Source organism: Azolla caroliniana, unplaced genomic scaffold (assembly GCF_043228905.1).
Source record: "Azolla caroliniana isolate FFs.n. ecotype wild unplaced genomic scaffold, voAzoCaro1.0.p SCAF_2, whole genome shotgun sequence".
Classification (NCBI taxonomy): Eukaryota; Viridiplantae; Streptophyta; class Polypodiopsida; order Salviniales; family Salviniaceae; genus Azolla; species Azolla caroliniana.
The window spans coordinates 23,934,911-23,958,145 of record NW_028230437.1 but is presented as its reverse complement, the minus strand read 5'-3'; the positions used below and the strand labels follow the sequence as shown (position 1 = coordinate 23,958,145).

Here is a 23,235-nt window from a genome sequence, read left to right as displayed (position 1 = left end):
TTACATCAAAGGAAATGAACATTAATGTCAAGAACATACATATACTATCTTGACAAACTCACCCAACACCGAACTACAAGAATGGACTAAACTTTTGTAACAAAATATGTGTAGCACGACAAAGAGCACATGTGTGATGTGCTGATATGACAATTGGAAACGGGCTTTGTTACTTAATATTTGGTTAATACATGAAAACTTGGATTAAGAAACCGAGCTAATACATTCAAAGGCTTTATTTAATATGTGAACCACACCGATCCATGTTCATTTGAAATATTCCCTCGACTTCTTTAATGCATTGTTTATTTTTTGTTACATTTCATCACGATTGGATTGGATTAATCAAAAAAGAAGATGTGATCCCGAGAACAGATTTGTTAGAATAATGTTAATGTATAAAACATATTAGTATGATCTTATTTTAGTATTTTGGTTTTAGCAAAATAAATGTACTCCGTCCTATCCCTTTACATGAAGAGGTGCATATTTTGTGGCCTTATCCAAGCCAAACCGATTAAGCCTTGACCGAACCGAACCAAACCAAACCAATCCTAAACTGGTTTGGCCCAACCTACATTAAATTCTGGTTTCTCTTTTTCTCTTGCTTCTCCTTCTCCTTCTTTTTGTTTTCTTTTTTCCTTTTCTTTTTTGTCCTTGCCATGTTATTAATTAAATAAAATATGAATTAACTAACGCATGTTTTCGTCCCTTAGATTCTGCCTACATTCCCTGTACTTCACATTATTAATCAATTAATTTTGTTTTGCTTTTCTTTCTCCAATTAATATGTACATACATACATATATTTCTTTTAAATAATGATTAATTTCTATCCCTTCCCTGACTTATTTTCTTCGTCTCTCATTTTCTACATAATCTTCTTGCAATCCCAATTCTTAATTAGTAATCACTAACTTTCTCGTTCTTCTCATCTTTAATTTTCCTCTTAATTCTAAACCTTTAATCTCTAATCTTCTTCTGATCCTCGTTAATAAGCATTTATCTTCTTCAAATCCTCATCCCTAATCAGTAATCTCCGTCTAATCCCTCATTATAAGAAGGCATGCAGGCTGTAGGAGGTGCTCTGAGCTCGATAGAAGGAGGTCCTTCTTGCAAATTGCTACACAAAAGGCGTCATGGTGCATTGTGCAGGCTCCAACTCTTTCATTCACTCCATCTCCCTCTCTCTCATGTCTGATTTCGATAGTGGACTCTCCATTTCTAACTTCTAGTAAAAATCACACTTATTATTAAACTAACACTAGTGAAAAGTTAAATTGGCGTAACCTAGTTAACCAATTTGAGTTAGTTTGGCAAGGCTCAAGCCACACCGACCTCAAACCGTTTAAGCAAGCTCAAGCCTGACCAGAGCCGAGCGGTTGTCGATTCCTACTAATAACCTAAACAAAATGTAACATTGATACAATTAATCTTAGATTCAATACAACAGATACCATACCTGACTATCTCTCTTTCTTTCTTTTTTATGGTAATTAACTTACCTTATTGGTAAGTTATTACATTACTTGCACTATTTCTATCTCCCAATTTTCTCTATCTCTTGTTACTCCATACATATCTCTTTATCTACTAGATGCCATACTAGACGCCATTGTGGAATGTAAGATCTGAACCCATGACCGCGTGGTCTCAATTGGGCAACCGTACTAACTGAGCTACATCCATCTCGGCTCTCTCTCTCTCTCTCTCTCTCTCTCATTTAACTCTCACAAGATTAACCCAAGATTAATCACCCCATAATATGAAAAATCGCAAGGGTATTGTGGTGATATTGAAAGCATAGGGACATTCCGATACGTCCTCAAAAAGTTAAGCAAAGCGGTTTCTCGACATGTCACAACACCATAACTCGATCAATTCAAGGAAAGAGGATTCCCTTGTGTTTATTTTTGTAAAAAAGAATTCCCTTGTTTTTCATTTTCACTTCATTTACCATACCAAATGGGCAATGATTTATATTGTACGTATCACACCATTATATATATATGTATAGTGTATTTCATAAATGATGGCACACGAGAAGATGAAAAAGACATTTTGCTGCTTCCTTTTTATGTGTATATTATTTTCGACTATATGTTTGAACGTGGTCCACTTACACAAGCTCCCAAATGACATCATGTCAGAAAAGGCTCATAGTTCATATCTTTTCCTCAAAATAACAAAGTTAATCAACATATTCATATGATATATCATTTCCTTAAAAGAGCAGAATTAATCAACATTGTTGAAAATATAACAATGTTGGTTTATATACTCCATACTTTGTGTCTATCCTCAATAACCAAGTGCAAGAATTTCTTATGGATATTTCTTCATGAAAAATTTCTATCTATATAAAATGACTATATTTATATTAAGTTGCATCAATGTTTATGGACTCTCACAAGCTAAATAATATGATAGAACAAGCACAACATCGATTGTGTTAATCTCAAGGTCACAAAAAGAAGTTGTTTTTTAATCTCAAATATTGTGAAGACCCAAGACAACCATGTGAAATGTTGAAAATTTGCACAAAGAAGAAGTGTGCTTAAGCTTGTATGCATTGTTGAAATATTAGGATATTACATTGATTAACACTCTTCTTAGATTGCAAAAATTTACATTGGTGGTGACCTACTCTTCTTAGATTGCAACAATTTACATTGGTGATGACCTACTGTTCAAATAATTAAAAGGGGACATTTTGGTTGTCTTCTTGGATTGTTACAAGGCATAGAAGACATATAGTTTTTGTTGATGAAAGAGGCAAGACATCAAATATTTATGCTTTTAGTTTGGGTTAATGATTAACGATCGACCCATTCAAGTCCTGATTAATCAATCAAATTGAAAATTTGTAGTGTTGCATGCTATTTTCTAGTGTGGTAACCAGCTACCCTGAAGGTGTTTTGTTATATTATGGACCATGAAAAACTTAGCCAAAGTGTTCCCTTATTGCACTTTCGCATGTCTCGCAAGTCAAATGTATTAAGAGCACCTAAGGAGCCATCAATTTAAATTCTACCCAATTTTAGGTATGATGGCGAAAACGAATGGGGGGAACGATACATTACAAAAGAGAAACCTTTGCACGCAACATGTGAACGATACATTACATAAAGACAATGCCCATGAGAAGAATCATATCCAACACAAATGTGTTACGATAAGATGGGAAAACAATGTGAACTATAAAACAATGTGAGCTGATAAGATGGGAAAACAACGTGAACTATAAAACAATGTGAGCTATATAGACCGACCAAATGAGCCACCACTCCCCTCCCCAATCCATGACATAAAAAAAATGCTTGGCCGTGTGGGACGGGCGGACAGTAGTAGTAGTAGTAAATGGTGACCAGCCATAAATCGTCCAGGCAGACAAGAGAGACAAACTACGAAATGTTCTCTCGGGTGTCTGATGTAAATCCAACGCGGACAAAAAAGAAGAAGAAGAAGATTATTGGGGGGTGGACTAGGGCCATGGGAGGCCGGACAAATGAAATCAAGAGAACCAACGAATATGATCGTTATATGGACGGTCTTGCCTCCGTGAGTGGTGGAGCTGGACAAAATGGTGGCTCATACGGTCTCGGGTCGTAAATCGTCCATGGCATTGGCTCGACGGTCATATCGGATTTTTAAGAAGATTCCGACCAGGCCCAGGACGGCCACGCCCAGCAGGGCGCCCACTGCGATCCCAGCCTTCTGGCCACCTGTCAGGTTGCTCGACGAGCCTGTGCTCGTGCTCGTGCTCGTGCTCGTGCTCGTGATCGGAGATCCTGATCCAGGCACTGATCCAAGGGCGTTCGGCGAGGGTGAGGATGCGACAGGCTGGCTGCTTGGAGGTGGTGACGTCAGACGGGGAGATGGTGGCGGCGGCGGAGGAGTTAGAGATGGAGGAGGTGGAGGTGAAGATCGAAGCGGCGGAGGAGGAGGAGAGCGAAGCGGTGGCGGAGGTGATGAGCGAAGAGGCGGCGGCGGAGGAGATGAGGAGGAGGAGGAAGAGGGTGGAGGAGGAGGAGATGATGATGAGGAAGAGGGTGGAGGGGGAGGGGGAGAGGGAGGCGACGTTGATGAGGAGGGTGGCGGATCTGAGGGAGGCGAAGAAGATGGCGGAGGAGGAGGAGAAGAGGAAGAGGGTGGCGGTGAGGAGAGAGGAGGAGGCGGTGAGGAGGAGGAGGTTGGGTCAGAGGGAGGAGGCGGCGGGGGAGATGATGGCGGATCAGAGGGGGGAGGTGGAGGAGGCGAGGAGGGGGTTGGATCAGAGGGAGGCGGCGTGGAAGGGGAGGAAGGTGGATCTGAAGGAGGCGGAGGTGGAGGCGAGGAGGCGGGTGGATCAGAAGGGGGGGGAGGTGGAGGTGAGGAGGCGGGTGGATCAGAAGGGGGCGGAGGTGGAGGTGAGGAGGCGGGTGGATCAGAAGGGGGCGGAGGTGGAGGAGAGGAGGCGGGTGGATCAGAAGGGGGCGGAGGTGGAGGAGAAGAAGCGGGTGGATCAGAAGGGGGCGGAGGTGGAGGTGAGGAGGCGGGTGGATCTGAAGGAGGCGAAGGAGGAGGAGGAGAAGAAGCGGGTGGATCAGAAGGGGGCGGAGGTGGAGGAGAAGAGGCGGGTGGATCTGAAGGAGGAGGAGGAGGAGAGGCGGGTGGATCAGAAGGGGGCGAAGGAGGAGGAGGCGAGGAGGGGGGTGGATCTGAAGGGGTCGGAGGTGGAGGAGAGGAGGCGGAGATAGGCGGAGGGGGAGGGGAGGCGGAGGGGGAGGGTGTCTGCTGCGCAGCACAGAGGTGGCAAGTGAGGAGGAGGAGGAGGAGGAGGAAGGGCGGAGGCGGCGCCACGGCAGGGTGACGCCACCGCAGCATTTCAGTTGATTGAAGAAGAAGAAAAGGCGTTGGTTCCTTGGACGGTGGTGGTGGTGGTGGTGGTGGTGGTGGTGGTGGTGGTGAGAATGGGGAGGGAGTGGGAACGCGCGCACACGCACACACACACACACAGCTCCCGCCTCTCCCCCTTTTCCTTGTGTGTGTGTGTGTGTGTGTGTGTGGACAAGATCGACAGAGTGGCAATGTGGCATGTCTCCAAAAGTTTAGTAGAAGGAAGTGGGCGTGTGATTTGTGCGTGTTTGTGGTTGAGCTGTCCGAGTGAGTCGACAGTGGGGTTTGTGTACTTTTTCCCCGGTCATGATATGAAAAGGTCGTAGTTCCCGAAGAAAGAAAACAAGTATGTATGTATAATGTATGTATGTAACGAATGAATGAGAGAGAACGCGGCATCCCAAGGAAGAAGGACGGAGACCGTCCGTTATGGTGGCCCCTGGGGAACCGGGGTTTTCTTTTTTTTCTATCCAAACACACACACACACACACTTTGACTTACTTACTCAATATAAAAAAGCACACGCACTTACTAAGTTACTACTCACTCAGCTTGCTTGCTTGTAACTCTACTACATCCACCCCATTACCTTTGCCAAATCTTAAGTCAATGCCTACACAAAACAATGCATGTACTCTCTCTCTCTCTTTCCCAATGTTCGTTAACAATCCATTGAAAGAAAAAAATTTGCAGCTCCAAGATAAAGACATATAACAATGCAAACACTATGTTATATAACAACAACAACAGAAGAACATCACCACGTTCATACTACAATGCTATCTCCATTTGCATGTCATATTTTATTGGCAAATAGAGTAAAGAGAGTTTATGCAATGGTATGCAACATGAGTGCTAAGGTATGTAAAACACGTCCACTTTTAGAGTATATGGGAGAGGGAGAGATTCTAATAAGCAAATGTGGATTAAAAAATTAGTTATTAGAGCAACAAAATAGTATTTCTAGAATATGTGTGATGTGAATCAGCTCATGTCATTATGACTTTACAATATAGTATTGATTGTTAGTTCTATTTAATTATGCGTGGGTTTATACTAGCATGTGGGCAATATCTACAAATAAGGTAGATCATCTATGCATCACACGAGAATCTTGTATTATAGTACCATTTGAACAACAATCATCTGACAATGCTAAGGATAAAAATCTGATCCAAGATGAACTTAGATATATGGGCATAACACAAGCTATCTATGGATTGGTTTTTCATGTTATGATAAATGCCCCCACTGGATTTGTTCTAGGAACCCCCACCTTTTCTTTCCTTACCCATTTCGGGCGGGTTAGAAAGATTCATCTTTCACTTAATGTCATGTTACAAAAATCACCCTATTGATTGCAAGTCAATATATGTTAATTTTCTTTCGTTCTAAGATCAACTATCACGAACAACCATAACTACAACCCCATTACACCACCAATTTTTTTTTATGATTAGGGTGGATCTCCACTCAGACTCAAACTCGCGTGACCAACACTACTTGATTGTGTGAAGGATGACTAGGTGAAGTATTTGGACCCACTGAACATACCACCCACTATCTAGCTTCCAATCCCATGTGAGTCATGGGTGTCTTCTCTATCCGTCGAGAAGACTTAGAAGCCCACGCCTCACAAGGCCTTCTCTACCCGTCAAGAAGGCCCTCACCTCAATCCATCGAGGTGGTGTTTTATGGTTCTGATCACGGAACCCCTTAACACATCGGAATCCTTCAAGCTTTACTTGGTCCAAAATCCAAATATTCAACTAAAGCATCATCTAATATTCTTGGACTAAGATTCATTTACATAAGAATATTAAATATTTAATATGTAGTCCTTGTTACAAATGTCAATTAATGACATTTAACAAGTGAGATTAACAACATATGATAGAAATTTCTACAAGAAGTTAGGAAACAAATGTGCTCCTACCACACCTCGTTCAACAACAATGAAGCGGGTGGGGGGAGGAGGGGGGAGGAGAGGATGATTGTAGTTTGACAACCACTAAGCCTAGGTTTTAGATGTAGGAAACACTTTTCAGCCCTTCCTTTTACACTTATCCACCCACCTAAGAACCAACCCAAGAGAAAAACAAAAGCGGGGTAAGGGGGGAACACTATGTTTCCCAAATACCCCTCCTTTCCTACAGAAATTGTAATATATTTAAATTATCCAATTCCTAAAGTTTACCCCCTATATAAAATAATACAAACACATGCAGATCCAAATTGTTTACACACAACTTCACTTATGGTCGCCAAATACTCATCTTATTGCCAATATAATACATACACAAACTAATTTCTGAAGTCAAACCTTCCTTCCCCCATAAAATTTAATATGTAAAAACAAATCCACACATTTACACATTAATATAAAACACCTATGTAAGTCAACTCAACAAAGACAACACATAAGAATCCACAAACATCAACGCATAGACATGCACACTAATCTACCAAATCAAACCACGGTACACATGTATAAGCGCTAACAACATAAAACCTTCCCCAACTAGACAAAGTGACGCCTACAAGTGCACATGTGCTAATCAGAAATGCAAACTCCAAAATCCTTCATCAACAAAACCATAATCGAAGCTTTCTTCCGTGCTGTTAGGCCCTTAGTGGTCTTGCTCAACATTCACGCACAAACACAATATTTCCACAACATATGCATTCTTTAAATCTTTCCTCTAGTTAATGATACAAATTCCTTATTGTCTTCTTCTTCGTACTCACTTTTATTCTTCTAATTGGCTTCAACCTTGGACATAAATCACATACACACAACAACCATAACATGTGTAAAATGAAATGAAATTGACGTTTTCTTCTTAGGTTCCTCTACTCACTCCTAGGCTTGATGCAAACCAAATTGTAGGCGTCACGAGATCATTACAAACAAGATGGGCATCCTACCAATGTACTTATCCTGGTAAATGAAGCTTTTCTTGATATTCTTGTTGATGTTAGTATGGAGGATCTCGAGATGAAGTTTAGATACTTTATAAGCAACTCCATAAAGTACTATATAACACAATAGAGAGAGAATCTTGATCTTGGTTTTGAATGACCCTTACACCTTTAAGGGGCAATAAATGCGATATTTTATTTTTAGGGTTACACGTCCATTATGGGAGGGACATTAGAATTTAGAATGTGGTGAAGGACATCAAACCTTGATCCAAAGTTCATCATTGAGCTATTCTTAGGATGAACCAAATGCATACAATGGAGGTATGATGCCCATCCTCGCATCATGATGTCTCTAAAAATATAATCTTTGATATTTTGAACTTGAACCATTTCGTCCAAAATTTGGTGATGACATTTTTGGTAATGACAGAATGATTGAGTAATACAACTTGGAGTTTGTCTCTTCCCAAATGTTGCAAAAGCATGATTGACAATTTAAAGAGAAGAGTGGTCATGGTTCAAGGTATAAACTTTGTATTGTTGTGCTACACGGTCCTTGGTATCTTTAGATTAAGATGGTAAACTTATCTTAGTTTTGACTTATAGGCACTAAAACAATAGCATTGTCTATTTCGACCACGGAACTTTGGCATCTAAATGTCTTCATATTCAAAAGATTTTGAATTGTTGAAACTTGACACATTAAATTGTTTTATTTATTTATTACAAAGCTAATGACTTCTTGATAAATGATGATGATTTATTAGTTCATACCGATATTGAAAACAAACAATTGGTTAATTTGTGGGTTTTTACTAAAAAAAACTCCGACTTAGCCACAAATTGCATCGTTGCCATTAAAAATGCATTATTATTATTATTATTATCATTCTGTTTAAAAGAATGCGTAAGTGGTTTGCTGTTCCTTTCTAGTAGAAAAATATATTGCTAGAAATTTTGGAGGATTCTTGACCAGTCCAAATTTATCATTTTTTGTTACTCGTCATCTAATTAAAAACATTTCATTCAATGTCTTCTTCTCAAATACTCTTTATTACAGGACTAATTATTGAACACAATTTTAAAATTTTCCAGAGGTAAAAATATTAATATTGTGTTCCCTGTGAAAACGATAATTTAACGCGTAATTGCTTGATCGAAGTTTCAAGATTATTTTCTTTGGATTACTCTCCAAAATTGAATGTTTATCTTTTCTCAAGATTAATTTCTTTTGATTAATCAAATTAAACACTGGATGGATCATTTCTCACGATTACTTTTCGGATGGGTTGCCCTAATGAACTATCAAATTAAATTAAACACTGGATGGATCATTTCTCAGGATTATTTTTCCGATGGTTGCTCAAATGAAATAAAAAAATTATAGATTGTCCTGATTCAAACACAGGATGGACCGCCATTGATCCATCTTATAGATCAATGTCCTGAATCAAATCCTAATAATTATTGCAGAAAGTTTTCTCTTTTGCATTTTGTTTCCGCCAAGGACCCATCAATTACGTAAATGAAATGATGGATGGACAATCATGAGAACCGTGACTACACTATTTGAATGAGTAGATAAAACATGTTGACAAAATAACTGTTCTTTATTTTGAATAGAGAACATTGGGTTCGATCGCAAGAAGAAACACCACCATAAAACTTTATATATACAAACATCATTGTCCAGCCAAATCCTATGTCAAATCCATTGTGGTAACATTAACACCACACAAAAACAAAGCATTCTCAAGAAATTTTAAACTTCATAGCCGATCCGGAGGCCTTGGATAGTGACTCTCTCGGTGCCCTTCACGATGATCGTGATCACGACCTCGTCGTCCTTCTTGATTCCCACACGCTTCAAGTTGTCTCCGATCTCGAACTTTAGGTTGGTCATGAGCCGCCGATGCTGGCTCGCCGATGGCACCACGTTGAACGTCCCCACATACTCGGCGCTGCTCGTGAGTGTCGTGTTCGTCGCCCCCGGCAGATTCACAAACACCACCAGTTGCACGAAACTGTCTCTCACCACGTCCATCCCTTCGATCGTCAGCACCTCCTCCGAGTGCTCCGGCCTTTTCACCCCTAGGGCCGACGGCCTTTGCACGCGCGCCACAAGCTTCTGGCCTAGGTCGATCGTCCCATTGAGAGGCGAGGGCCCGATGAGCGGTACGCCCGAAGCTATGGCCGCCGGTAGTGCACTCCCCTTCGAGGCTGGCACCGGGGAGAATCGGATCCACAACTTGTCGGAGCTCACCCTCTTGTATTTGTACCCGAGCTTGCTTATGTCGAGCACATCTCGCACCTTTATCTTCACCATGTTTGCATACTCGTCGAAGAACGCGAACTCGGCGTCGAGGAAGTCAGTTACGTTGAAATCGTGGCGCTCGCCATCAGGGAGGTGGAATCGCCACATGTCCCACAGCCGGTCAACATTGGTGTGATGGGAGTAGAACACGGGATCGTGACCGGCCGAGGTGAAGGTGCCCATATCTTCTCCTAGGGTGTTGTTCCTGTTGCCAGTCCAGTAATGGATGCCATTGTGGATCGTGTTCTCGATGCTACCGCCCAACGGAGCGGAGATGACAGTGGAATTGGTGAGGTCGGACCCGAGCACGTAAGGGCCGCCTAGGAAGAGGTCGGGGGTGCGGGCGGTCACCATGGCTTGATACATGGCGTTGAGATTCTCCAAGGCGACGACGGTGGTGTTGGTGGTGTTACTAGCGGGGGAGAGACGGATGAGGGTTGAACCTGAGAGCGCGGAGGTGCTACGGTTGGGGTCGAAGAGGGCGGTGCCGTTGTGCGCGAACATGGGGGGCAACACGTTGCCGCCGTCACGTTGGTCGTCCCAGTTCCAATAGACAAGTGCGAACGAGGGATCGCCAATGAGGCTAGCGAGGATGCGCTCGTGGAAGTAGAGGTACATGCGGTGCCAGGGGAGGAACAACCACGAGAAGTGGACCTGGAGGGGCGTGTCACCGGCGGCTCCGCCTTGCCTGTAGGCGCCGTTGCAAAAGGCGCAATGGAGATCGGCTTGGACCTTGAAGCTGCGGGGGTCTGTGTCGGGGAGGGCTTTCATGAGCGCATATGCCTTGTTGTATTTGGCGATGTACTCGTCGCTCACACGGTGGGCGGGGTGCCGGACACGGGTCTTGGGGGACTTGTAGGCATCCAAGGAGAATTGGACGACTTTGTGGGCAGGCACTATGGGGATGCAACAATTGAAGAGATAGGTGTTCTTGGCATTGGGGCCGGCCGCAGGCCTGTCGACGGCAAGTTGACACTGGGACAAATCGGGGACGGTAACGGGATCCGCAGCCGCGAAGAAGGACTGTAATGGGAGGAGCATTTGGCAGAGGGCTAGGGCCAACACAAGGTTATGGAGGACCTTGGAGGCCATGGGAAGCATAGCGTAGATAGTAGTAGTCTAGTTTGTAGACGAAGAATAGTAGTAATATACGCAGGTTACAAGAAATATGAATATGTTTTGGGTGTTGGATATGCTTTGGGAGGGAGGGAGGGAGGGGGGGGGGGGGGTGGAGATGAGTGCTGCTAATAGTAGCAAAATAATCTGAATGGTGTTTTTGTAATGTTTGATGGTGTGGAATGTCAATGGTTTCCCTGTCTATATATAGTGTCAATGCCATGATATAATACAAAATGTGCAGAAGTCAATGATTTGAATAGTTCTCCGTCAGTATTATTCTTTAAGATTTAATTTATGAATCCATGGCCTTTGCTTGGGCAATGAATAATAGAAAGTTTTTGGTTCCTACCAAATATGCATATACATACATACACATAGAGCAAATTGTGCTGACTAATTTACATTCACATTGAAATTTTCAACAACATAGCTGCTAGTTGCTAGCAAATATATATATGTATATTATAGAGCTCCTTAGTAGAAAATTTCCGTGTAATGAATGATATATACCATATTATATAATACTTTATAATAAAAACCTACTCTCACACGGAGAGAGAATGTGGCCACACCTTTGTCAATTGGAAGAACGTCGTTCAACTTGTAATACATCGGCAACTATTAATGAAATCAAGCATTCCCTTGATTGGTTAGATTTGTATTATAGTGGTCGTAGTAGTAGTTGTTAATGAAATCAAATGTTCAGCACGTGAATACTTCCCTTTAGGTTAATCTTTCTCATTGTTTACAACAACTAACTATGGTTCTTAATATTGTTATTATTAGACATGATTGTGAGCAACATTAAGGGGGAATGCATTTTCTAAACTCAACTTTGTTACTAACCAAATGGCTTCATTAATTTCACTCCAGTATTGCTAGAGGATTTTTCCAATACATTAGCCCATGGTGGCTAGCGAGATTTTGGGTTGTCAAAGACATTTAACAAATTTGTTTTGATGAGGTATTAGGTTGAAAATAAGAATAAGCATTTGTTTGTGAGCTAATTTTATTCCTACAAGCTAGAGTAGATTTTTCCTAGGTTGTGCTACACTCCACCTTGTCTTTTGGGAAGTAAGAGGTAGTTGACAAATATGGTTGTGCTACACTCCACCTAGTCTTTTGGCAAGTAAGAGGGCAAGATTTGTTTGTCTTATCTTTGGTTGTCAGATTTGCCTAGGTTTGGGACATTGTAATTTCTTAGTTGAACCTTTAGTGGAGCATAATGTTTTGATATCTAGTTCTTTGTGTTCGAAAAATGGTGGAGCATTAGTATAAGATTACTAGCTCTTTGTGTTCTAAATATTTGTGTGCTTGAATTATGCATTGCGTATGTTTCAATCCATAATTAACAGGTTGCTATAACCTTTGGTTTCCTCAATACATTGACGTAGCATCCTCCAAAATGTATAACTAATTGAGGTATTTTGCTTGCACATTTTGAAAGAACCAATTCCTTGCCCGCATTATTCTTAGGCTTCTCATGCTACATGTTTTTGGTTAATTACTTCTTTCTGAGCCTTTTTAGAAAGATTTGTCCCACAAAATAACTATGAGAAATGTATGTATAAGTAGACATTACTTCTTAGAAGCACTCCGAAAGTAAAGAATGTAAGTTTGACGTAGGATGTCCCTACATTATAGATAATTTAATATAGCTTGTTTGGGAAATTCTTCAACGAACCAAAATTCCTACGAGTGTTCTTCATCAAAGACCTAGTGGAGCAAATAAGCATTAAAGGAGAGGCCGCAAAAATTTGTCCAAACTATTTTATATGTTTTGAATACGTTGACCTTTGTAAGTCATATTCTATATTTTAGAACTACCAATTCAATATGTTCCACGTATTTAATGTATTCTAAGTACTATACATGTTCAACAAATATTTTATGTTTCCTTAAAATAAAAATAAGAATTAAGATATAATAAGAACAATAACAAAATTTGGACCAAGAATTTCTTTTGAGATGAAATGATTTCTTGATTGTAAAATGTTTTGGCAGGATGCTTTCATTACTCATATTAATTAGAAAAACCAAACCATCCAAAAATAGTAAAACTATTGTTAGACATGATACAAATGTACAAAGTGTTCTACTTCATTTATGTTTAGAATAGGTATTGGAAGTATTTCTTTTACGAAATCAAATAATTTATGATGCTTAGTATACATATTGTTTGTGTACTATATGCTAAATATTTTGCAACAGTGATCCAAACCACCAAATGTTTTCGTGAAGCCATTGTCTAGGAAACCTAGGGGTGTATTCTTTGTATAAATGCTTTGTGAGGAAGTTGATAGTGAAATTTGAGGTTGTTTATGGTTCTCCAATCATGGAACACAATGTGATGAAGCTATCTTTTTTTTGAAGATTCAACCCAATGGGAAGCATAACAAATAAGCATCGCCATATGCATAGAACTTAATAAACGTGTTCGTGCAAGCATTCAAACATTTGAAAAGGGAAAAATACATGCTCCTTTGATTGGTTTTTCACTCATTGCCATTACAAATCAGCTCAACCTAGTGGTAGGTTTTTATGCTATTGTTGTCTATGTCTTGGGTTCGATTCCCAATTTTCTCATCTCTCTCTCTCTCTCACGTTAGTCTCCTGTCATACCAAAATTTTATGTTAGTGTCATATTAGTTTTGTCCTTTTTTTTCTTCCCTTTTTCCTTTTTATTAGAATTAGCTCAACCTAGTGGCAACTTGTTATTCTACTATTGCCTATGTCTTGGGTTCAATTCCCAATTTTCCTATATCCTCTTGTTAGTGTCATGTCATGGCAAAATTTTATGTTAGTGTCACGTTCCTTTTTTTTCTTCTTTCTTTGTTATTAGAAATTAGCTCACCCTAGTGGTAAATTGTTATGCTACTATTGCCTATGTCATGCTTTCTTCATATTCTCGAATATACGTTTTATGAGTTTTTGAACGTTTTTTTTTCTTTCTTTGTTATTAGAAATTAGTTCACCCTAGTGGTAAGTTGTTATGCTACGATTGCCTATGTCATGTTTTCTTCATATTCTTGAATATATGTTATATGAGTTTTTGAACCTTTGATTATAATTTATAATGACATATTTTGATTCAATCTCTGTAGTTCATACTCATTTTTTTGTAAAGTTTTAAAGTGAGGAGGATAGAGGTGTCTTGATTCTTAAGAAGCATCCCAAAGGTATGCATGCATGCATGTGATACAATGCAAATGTTGCAACCCTACTTATGTTGGTGGTTCACAATGGATTAGAGTCCACTTATTGGGATTGAGAGTGAATCAATATATAATATAGACCATAGTGAATCCAATCCAACTTTGAGATGATTTACCATATACCTGTTTGATTGAATCATTCTCGAATGCGAATGCTCGTATGCTACGTATGGTTCATTTTATGGGGCCCATATGGATACCCTTTGCCCCAATTTAAGACCATATCCCCATTTTACATGAAGACCGTGTTGTTTATGTGCCATAAAAAATTGCAAGTTCTTGAAAACAATAGCCTACACCCCATCACAAAAGCTAACCTTGTCTCAAATTAGACCCTTGATACTCTCACTTCTATATGCCAAAAGTTATTATCCCAAACCCAAATGTAAGTCACCTTGTCTTCTTGCTCACATGTATTATGACTAATGTGTAGAAGTATGTGCCATGTGAGTGTGGATACATATAGGTTTATTTTTCTGTTTATGAATGTATATACATACAATACATACATACATACATACATACATACATACATACATACATACATACATACATATATACGTCTCTACCCTTCCTTCCATCCTCTGAGGCTCGTAATTGTCTCTTATTTGACCATATGTCTTTCCAAGTCAACTTATGTGCACGCACTGGCATATGTTTATCTATTATAGAAACCCTATCAGACAACTTAGCAACTGTAGTAAAAGCAACTATATTGCCACAATTCATGTCAACATGTGTAACGTCAGCCTTGACCACTTCATTTTTTTAAACTCTTCCAAATTGTATATCGTTACTAAATTGATTATTAGCCTTAGAAACAAATTCTACCTTTTGTACCTTCAAAAATGTGTCTTGCGAATTATGTTCCACCTGATGCTCCTTTGTGAAAACTGAGAGGGAAAAACTGCCATCCACATGAGTAATCCCTACCTCCTTTTCCACTTCCTGCAAAGAGTGATAAGGGTTAGCTTCAAGTAATAACACTGGATTAACCAACTTACGAGTTGGTTTAAAAACATGTTTAGCAGAAACTCTAGACCAACCCTCATTATTAACATTTGGTTGAGTAGGGGAGTGTGCTTCAACATTCAGACGTTGCTTTTGACAATCTCGACCTAAATGACCAAACTGTCGACACACAAAGCATTGATTAGGCAAACCTTGATAATATACCTTTTGCACAACCGGTGGTTTATTTATAAGTAAATTAGGTGAAGAAATATTTGTCGGCAAACAAACAGATCTTGGTGTGATCAACCGAACAACATGAACCCCACCCACTCTATATGTCCCATAAACTTGTCCATCACGCGTAGCAATGACCTTACCTAACAAAGCCCCAATACAAGGAAGAACATTCCTCCACTCCTTCCTTAATCCAAGGAATATCGCCGTAAAATCCATACTAGACTCTTGATCCTGCAATATGTCATCTACCTTAACATTATGAGACCATTTATGAAAAGATACCCACACACCTTCCACGCCAGCCTGCTTAATTGCTAGTAGCCTTGTGACGGGCTCCTCGCTTGCAAATTCCACATTGTAACATCCTCGAGACATGAATTGAATATCGAATATGTTATTTGCTTCCTCCGAGAAAACCGCGTACAAAGTATGTCGAAGTTCTAATTGATTTAATCTTAAACCCTGTACTTGCACTACCAAGGAGCAAGCCTCCAACCTTTGTACCTCGCCCAAAACTGTAGCTCTATCCTCCTCCGATAACACTAGGTCGACAGTCTCATCATTCAGATGAGGTGAAAGTTGGGGGGGATGCATTGGAATCCCCTGCTCGCGTATGCAGTCCAGCCGCAAATGAAGTAAGAGGCTGGTCCGCAGTCGACCTCCTGCTCGTGCTGGGATCACCTGTTGCTGTGGTTGCGCTATTCGCGCCATACACGACCTGTTCCTTTCCTATCTGCTGCATCGTCGTTTTCACGTTTTTCCTATGCCCCTTTTCGTTCGTTATTCTACGATAATGAATCACATACCTTCTCTGTTTATTTTGTGTACCATAGATCATCCTTATGGCTATTTTTTTACCCATCATGATATTTCAGCCCTATACTTCATCGTTCCAAGAGGTAGCTCTTTCTAATTGAGCTATATTTCTTTGTTAGTATAACTACCTTTCTATTAATACTTTGACCATAACATTAAGCTATTATAAACTTAGGTTTTAGGCACTTTCCATTGCACACACAAAGTCACAACAATGCCAATTTATATCACCTCAAGTTACACCTGATCAACAAGAGAACAACCAAAACAAACAATTCTACCCCACAATTTCATACAATGAATCCTTTCATGAGAACGTCATTGGTTATCTTACATTCCATCACAACACTCAATGATGCATGAAGTTTTTAGACTTTAGGTCAAAGGGAAGGTTAAGTGTAAACAAAAGTTGAGATTTCTTACACCTCTTACATGGTATTGATACGTATCCTAAGAGTAAAGACTTATTTAGTATGTAAAAATAGCTCTTACCTTTTGGATACAAAGACATGTTCCACAACCAAGTGTGAAAGCCCTACCTACTGTGGGAAACAATATTTTGTAAACAGAGTATAAATGATACTTTGTGACTCTCACAAATGGTTATCTTCTCTTTTCTTTAAACACTGAAATTGAACTCCTCTTTCATGAGCACTTGGCTAGTTAGAAATAACGATAAAATGGATGAATAGAGTGTCTTCTAGCTTATATTTGAGATTCTTTATAGTTTGATAGATTAGAGACATGTTAGTGAGTCTTGTAGTTGAGTTAATTACTTCTTTAATACTTAATTGATTACAAAATTTCAATATATTTGTTTGGAGTAAATGTGTTAGCCAAAGCTTAGACGAGTTAAAAAAAACTACTTTGTTTGTTTATCTTGCTAACAAGGAGGAAAATAGTTTTTCAAACTCAATGAGGAAGAGTAAATATTGATTGAGGAAATACTCACTTGGAGTATGCTTATAGAGCACACATTTATGACATGCCCGAAGTATCGCCATATACACCTTTTTGTGTGCATTTGTCAAGTGTTTTGGTTTAAAGCCAACATTATGATGTTAATGACTAGTTTAACATAATTATGGATCCCATATATTTCATGTTGTCACGATAAGGTAATGATGGTCGGTTAGCCAACAATACCACATTGAATTGTTGATGAAGTATTGGGTGTTGGGATGTAAGGCCACACTTGAACTAGTTTTGGGGATTATTACTGAAGTTGCGGGCATAAATGAATAATGAACATCAATCATTGAAATAGCAACACTAACAATATGACACCATTAGAATACTTAATGAATGAGATGCCCTATGTTAAATTTTCTTGTATTCCATGATACATCATATAAGATATAGAATTCATTTGCAAGAAGTGGTGTTGGGCCAAATTAAACTCGAGGATTAATATGCAACTTAAATGTAACAAAGGGGAATTTTTAACAAGTGAAATACATGTTTATTATTTCAGGCCAATATACTAATATAGATCCTACAATTGACATAATATTAATAAGTCTTGGGTAATGCACGAAGTCGTTATCAGGGACTTATTTTGGTTATCCCCTTATTTGATACCTAAGTTATGTGCTTCTCATATATGTAGCTTCTAGAGTATTCGTTGCTCAAAGTTAAAATGAGTTTATATGGAACCCATTGATAAAGAAAACCATCAAAAGTCTTTCAAGGAAAAAAAAAAACCATCAAAAGGACATGTCTATACAAATGACTTTATCTCCTCTTTTTGAAATGTCGATGACAATAACTGAATCTTCATCTGTTGACATTACTTACCTAAAGTCACTTGCTTGACTAATAATTGCCTAACTACATATGCACCAAATATTTTGGTAGATTAATACTCATATAATAATCTATCATTATTGATTAAAATAATTTATGTCGGTCTTTCTTTTCCACATAAGGGCCATGACGTTGAATTTCTCTACACTTGGACAACGAATCATCAATAAACTCCAAAATACTAAAGGTAGATCCTCTAACATTTCAACATAAATTAGGTATCTATGACTAGTCTTCCCATACTTTTAAGAAATCCTTTCTAAATGAATGGCTTACACTTCTTGAATGAAAAGTCATACGCGTCAATGCCATCACAAATATTTTTGCCTCCATCTATCAAGGGTCATGTTACTTAGACCGAAGGGAGGCCATGAAGGAAACACATACATCTACTCAAAGATATTATACTAGATTTGGGGAGAGGATAACTAACAAAAAGGATTAAAGAAGAAATTAATACAATATGGCCACTCCCAAAAGTTCTCAAAGATGGTGGTTGATGTGAAATATTGTGTTCTTAGACCAAGAAATACCTTGTTTCCGTTATTACAAATGCAACCAATCGACGAGGAAGAACATTGCGAAAATAGTTAGCAAGAAGTTAACTCCATTGTGATTGTAATAGATGTATTATAAAAACTTTCTTGCATGTGAATGATTTTGACTAATGCTTATTTGTATCCACATCGTGAGTCTCTAGTATCTACAATACCTCAACATCTATGTCAGCTAATTAATTTACATTTCTCATATATTTTTCAAATGGATGCACAATTTTTTGTAGGTCTTGCATTAAATTGGCCAGGTGAATTTTTGATTTAAAACTCTTTCCTTTTTTCTCATGCTAATACTTATAGTGACCAAGAACACTTTTATTAAGTACTAATTGTTCATCTAGTTTTGTGATAATAGGTTGTACATCCTTAGTAAGTCGATAGAAAGTACGCATGCTTCTCATGTTTGTCACTTTTCCTATGGACACCTCTCTTTCACCTCATTTCCTTCTCTTATTCGACGGTTCAAAATAAAAAATCTGGTTATTTGGTGTACTATTACATCATTGGCTTTTGGATAATATGGAAAGCTAGATGTGATTTGGTTTTTAACAATGTTCACATACATCTCTGCACTATGCTTATTGAATTCTGGATGTTATTTGTCCACACACTACGTGGTCAATATGATGATTTGCAGGGTTCGACTGATGTTCTGTTGCAACGACAAGTGACCTTTAAGAACAAATGGCAAAGACATCACTTATTTTTGGATACAACTACTTGTCTGAGGTGGAATTTTGCCATACCTTCTTTTATGTTGCATAGTTGATAGTATTGTTCTACTTGTTTCATATATGACATCATCTGTTTGATCGCATCCTTATACTAGCCTTTGTATCACAATAGAAGTGAGATGAAATGTCTCCTTTTGTTTTCTCTATGTACAATTTTCAAGTAATATACAAAGGTGCATCTTTCTTTGAAAAACAAAAGTCCATAGGGACTCACTTTGACCCTTAGACTATCCCTAGATGCATTATACATATACTGCCGCATTAGTTCGTTATTGAAAATCCTTAGCTTTTTAAGACTATTTGATTATTTGGCATACACTCCATGTTAATCTTTACAAAAGCAATTGTTTACCAACACCTCATGGATCATGACAGTTCATGTTCTTAGTGAACCTTACCATCAATTTTATACTTGGGTTATCCCTAGGATTTGTATAGGTGAAGATTTACAAGAACATGACTACTTGGAGAAGGGTGTACCATTATAGAAGGTGAATATAAAGATGATGAATATTCGTATTGGATCCCAACCTTTGATATAACATTAAGGTATAACGTAACACATCTATTTATAGGTTAATCTAGGTTGTCCAAAATAAGAACAAGAAGTTTTTCTAATCTTTCATGCTCGTTGTAATATTTACAAGGAATGTGAAAGATGATGGGTATTTGACTTCACCCATCAAGTCATCGAGTATCCTTTTATTCTTTTCCTCCTAACACCCTGATGGACTCTTACCTAAAATTCATGGAATTCACTAATAACAAAGAGAGTGAAGGTCATGCTCATGAGCTATACAATAATTCTCTTCCCGATATTTGATTAGCCATGTATTCATTATGCAAAAGCTTCTCTATTTAAAGAAATACCCGAGTACAAGGAGGTGTATATCGACAATTATATGATGACTTTATCAGGATCCTTGGACACATGGGTACGTTGTAAGCTCCTCAAGTACATCCATAAAGAGAACACAATGTATGAGTTTGTTCTCAACGTGTCTCAAGAGGATATAAACATAGATATGCAATATACATTTTGCCCACGAAGGAGATAGTGGTGTGAGGGAATAAAGACATTGGCAAGAATTTCTTAATTTGGTTGACTCTCTTCATCAATTCCAACAATGTCTTGTTGGACCATGAACACTATATTTTGAAGTCACTTATGGTTGGAAGGGTTGTTAGGTTTGAGAATTGTTGAGAGACAAGCTCAACATCGGCCGGTTCGGCGGAAGAAGCTGAGGACTGGATCGGCTAGGCCGAGTGTGTAAACCGGGAGGTCGTTAGGAAAGATATTCCGTGAGGAATATACTTGGGAGTTAGTGTAGGAGCTCTTGATGAGCATTGAAGTACTGTCAGTACTTCGGTCAGTCCTTCTAGGACTTGTATAAAAATGTTCAATGAGCACGTCTTATGTACAGACTGAGTATTATTGTTGAATATAGTTTTTTGTGTCTTCTCTCTCCCTCTCCTTGTCCCTCCCACGTATACCGTGTAAGCTCAAGCCCTCCATTAAACCTGAGTTTCCTTCCTTCTGTTCGGTCTTCATACTTGCTTCCGCACGTTGCTTTCTACATGGTATCAGAGCGCGAGGGTTGAGAACCTCTCTACAGCCGACACAACTTGACGAAGAAGAACGAGAAGAACGATGGATAGAGGCATGGCGAGCTCGCTTCCAACAGAGAAGCTCGACAGAACCAACTACGCGTCTTGGTCCTACAAGATGCACCAGTACCTGCTCGGGCACGGCTACTGGAGTTATGTCGAAGGAGCTAATGACGCGGCACCCGAATCGACACACAGAGACTTCCCGTTGTGGGAGCAATCGGCGAGCAGGGTATTGTACTGCTTCGCGTCGTGTGTGGGCGAACAGCTATTGAGCTATGTTCGGGATGCAAAGACGCCGAAGGGTGCGTGGGAAAATCTGAAGAAGATTTTCGCCGCGAGCACCACAGCCAGGAAGCTTCAGCTCCGACAGGAGTTGAGCAACCTACGACAACGCGACTTGTCGGTGGCGGACTATACCTCGAAGATCCAGGATATCTGCGACTCCCTCGCCTCCATAGAGGTGAACATCGAGGAGAGCGAGATGGTCCAGATCTGTCTCGGAGGTTTGGCATCGAAGTTCGGAGCGTTCCGAACGGCTGTGTGTACCCGGGAGAATACGCCGTCCTTTTTCGACTTACAGTCGATGCTCCTGGTAGAGGAGAACCACGCAGGTGCGTCGACGAGCACGCACACCGACAGCAAGATGTTGTACACGGAGGGAGAAAGGCCCCGTGGTCGTGGCAGATGAGGCGAGTCGGTATGCAATGGAAGCGGCCGACGAGATCAAGGAATATGGCACCGAAGTGATGCCGACAGCAACTCCGAACCCTCTGGAAACAGGGGGAGTCAAAGCGATGAGAACCGGCAAGGGAAGGCCATCGCCGAGTGCTGGTACTGTGGCAAGAAAGGCCACAGGGAAAGTGAGTGCTGGAAGAAGCGCACCGATTCAGAGAGAACTGGTTCTGGAAATGGCTCCAGACATACCGACAAGGGAAATCGGCAGCGATTGCACTACGCCGAAGACTCCGGGAGAGCCGGAGAAGGGCCTGCCTTCGTGATGAGACACGAAGCAAACTCAATGAAACAAAGCACCCCGGGATCGGACGAGGTGTGGTACGTAGACTCCGGCGCGTCAAACCACATGACGAGCCATAAGGAGTGGTTCTCGTACCTTGAAAAACCGATAGAACCTGGAGTAGTCGCAACAGGAGACGACACTCCGCATCCGATCGCAAATGTCGGAGAAGTTCCCCTGAGCCATGTCGGGCAGAAAGGGAAACTCATGAACATGCTGCACGTTCCGACAATGACGAAGAACTTGGTCTCGGTCGGACAGATCGTCGACCAAGGGATGCAGGTTCGGTTTACACACCTCGGGTGCTTCATTGAGGAAGAAGGCCGTGTGATTGCGCAAAGGCGCAGAGACGAGAGGATGTTCATCCTCGACTCCACTGACGGCGGCACCGCAATGTTCGCAAAGGGACAAAAGACCGAGTCGGACATCGACTTGTGGCACAAGCGGATAGGCCACGTCAACCACCAACGGCTTCAAGATCTGCAATCGAAATAGGTAATGTTCGGATTGCCCAAGTTTAGTGGCCGAAAGGCACAAGTTTGTGAAGCTTGCCAGCTCGGGAAGCAACACCGACTTCCTTTCCCCAACGAGCGGAATCGGAGCCGGAACAAGCTCGACCTTATACACTCCGATGTATGGGGACCGACACAAAACGTTAGTCTTGGCGGGAGCCGATATTTTGTCTCCTTCATCGACGACCACACGCGGCACACGTGGATCTACCTCATTGAGAGGAAGAGCGAAGTCTTCGACTGTTTTCGGGACCTCAAAGGGTTCGTGGAAGCTGAAACGGAATGAAAGATCAAGTGCTTGCGGTTGGATGGCGGGAAAGAGTACTTTTCCGGTCAATTCAACGGTTACCTACAACAAATGGGAATTCGCCGCGAATTCAGTTGTAGATACACGCCAGAGCAGAACGGCGTGGCCGAGAGAAAGAATCGGTCAGTTGTGGAAGCGGCACAGGCAATGCTGGAGGAGAAGAGCTTGCCCAAGTTCTACTGGGCCGGGGCGGTAAGGACCGCGGTATACATCCAGAACCGGATTGGAGACAAA

The 23,235-nt window shown here is 40.5% G+C and overlaps 2 protein-coding genes across 4 annotated transcripts; both read right to left on the bottom strand.

The window, feature by feature from the left end:
- Positions 1–3,077: 3,077 nt before the first annotated feature.
- On the bottom strand, positions 3,078–4,909 carry LOC147867710 (uncharacterized). Of its 3 annotated transcripts, XM_087315504.1 has the most exons (3): positions 4,434–4,909; positions 4,365–4,403; positions 3,078–4,325 (listed from the first exon to the last, which is right to left on the bottom strand). In XM_087315504.1, exons 1-3 carry the CDS (start codon positions 4,864–4,866, stop codon positions 3,592–3,594), a joined length of 1,206 nt encoding a protein of 401 aa, XP_087171630.1. In that variant the 5' UTR covers positions 4,867–4,909; the 3' UTR covers positions 3,078–3,591. The 3 variants fall into 3 exon arrangements, with proteins under 3 accessions (XP_087171630.1, XP_087171629.1, XP_087171628.1); XM_087315503.1 differs by having other exon boundaries at positions 3,078–4,403; XM_087315502.1 differs by having other exon boundaries at positions 3,078–4,909.
- A 4,620-nt stretch (positions 4,910–9,529) lies between these two features.
- On the bottom strand, positions 9,530–11,315 carry LOC147867709 (polyphenol oxidase, chloroplastic-like). The gene has a single exon (XM_087315501.1). It carries the CDS (start codon positions 11,217–11,219, stop codon positions 9,567–9,569), a length of 1,653 nt encoding a protein of 550 aa, XP_087171627.1. The 5' UTR covers positions 11,220–11,315; the 3' UTR covers positions 9,530–9,566.
- Positions 11,316–23,235: the final 11,920 nt, after the last annotated feature.

Coding starts and splice junctions, on each gene's coding strand:
- LOC147867710 (XM_087315502.1), bottom strand. CDS start 4,866: ATGCTGCGGTGGCGTCACCCTGCCGTGGCGCCGCCTCCGCCCTTCCTC.
- LOC147867709 (XM_087315501.1), bottom strand. CDS start 11,219: ATGCTTCCCATGGCCTCCAAGGTCCTCCATAACCTTGTGTTGGCCCTA.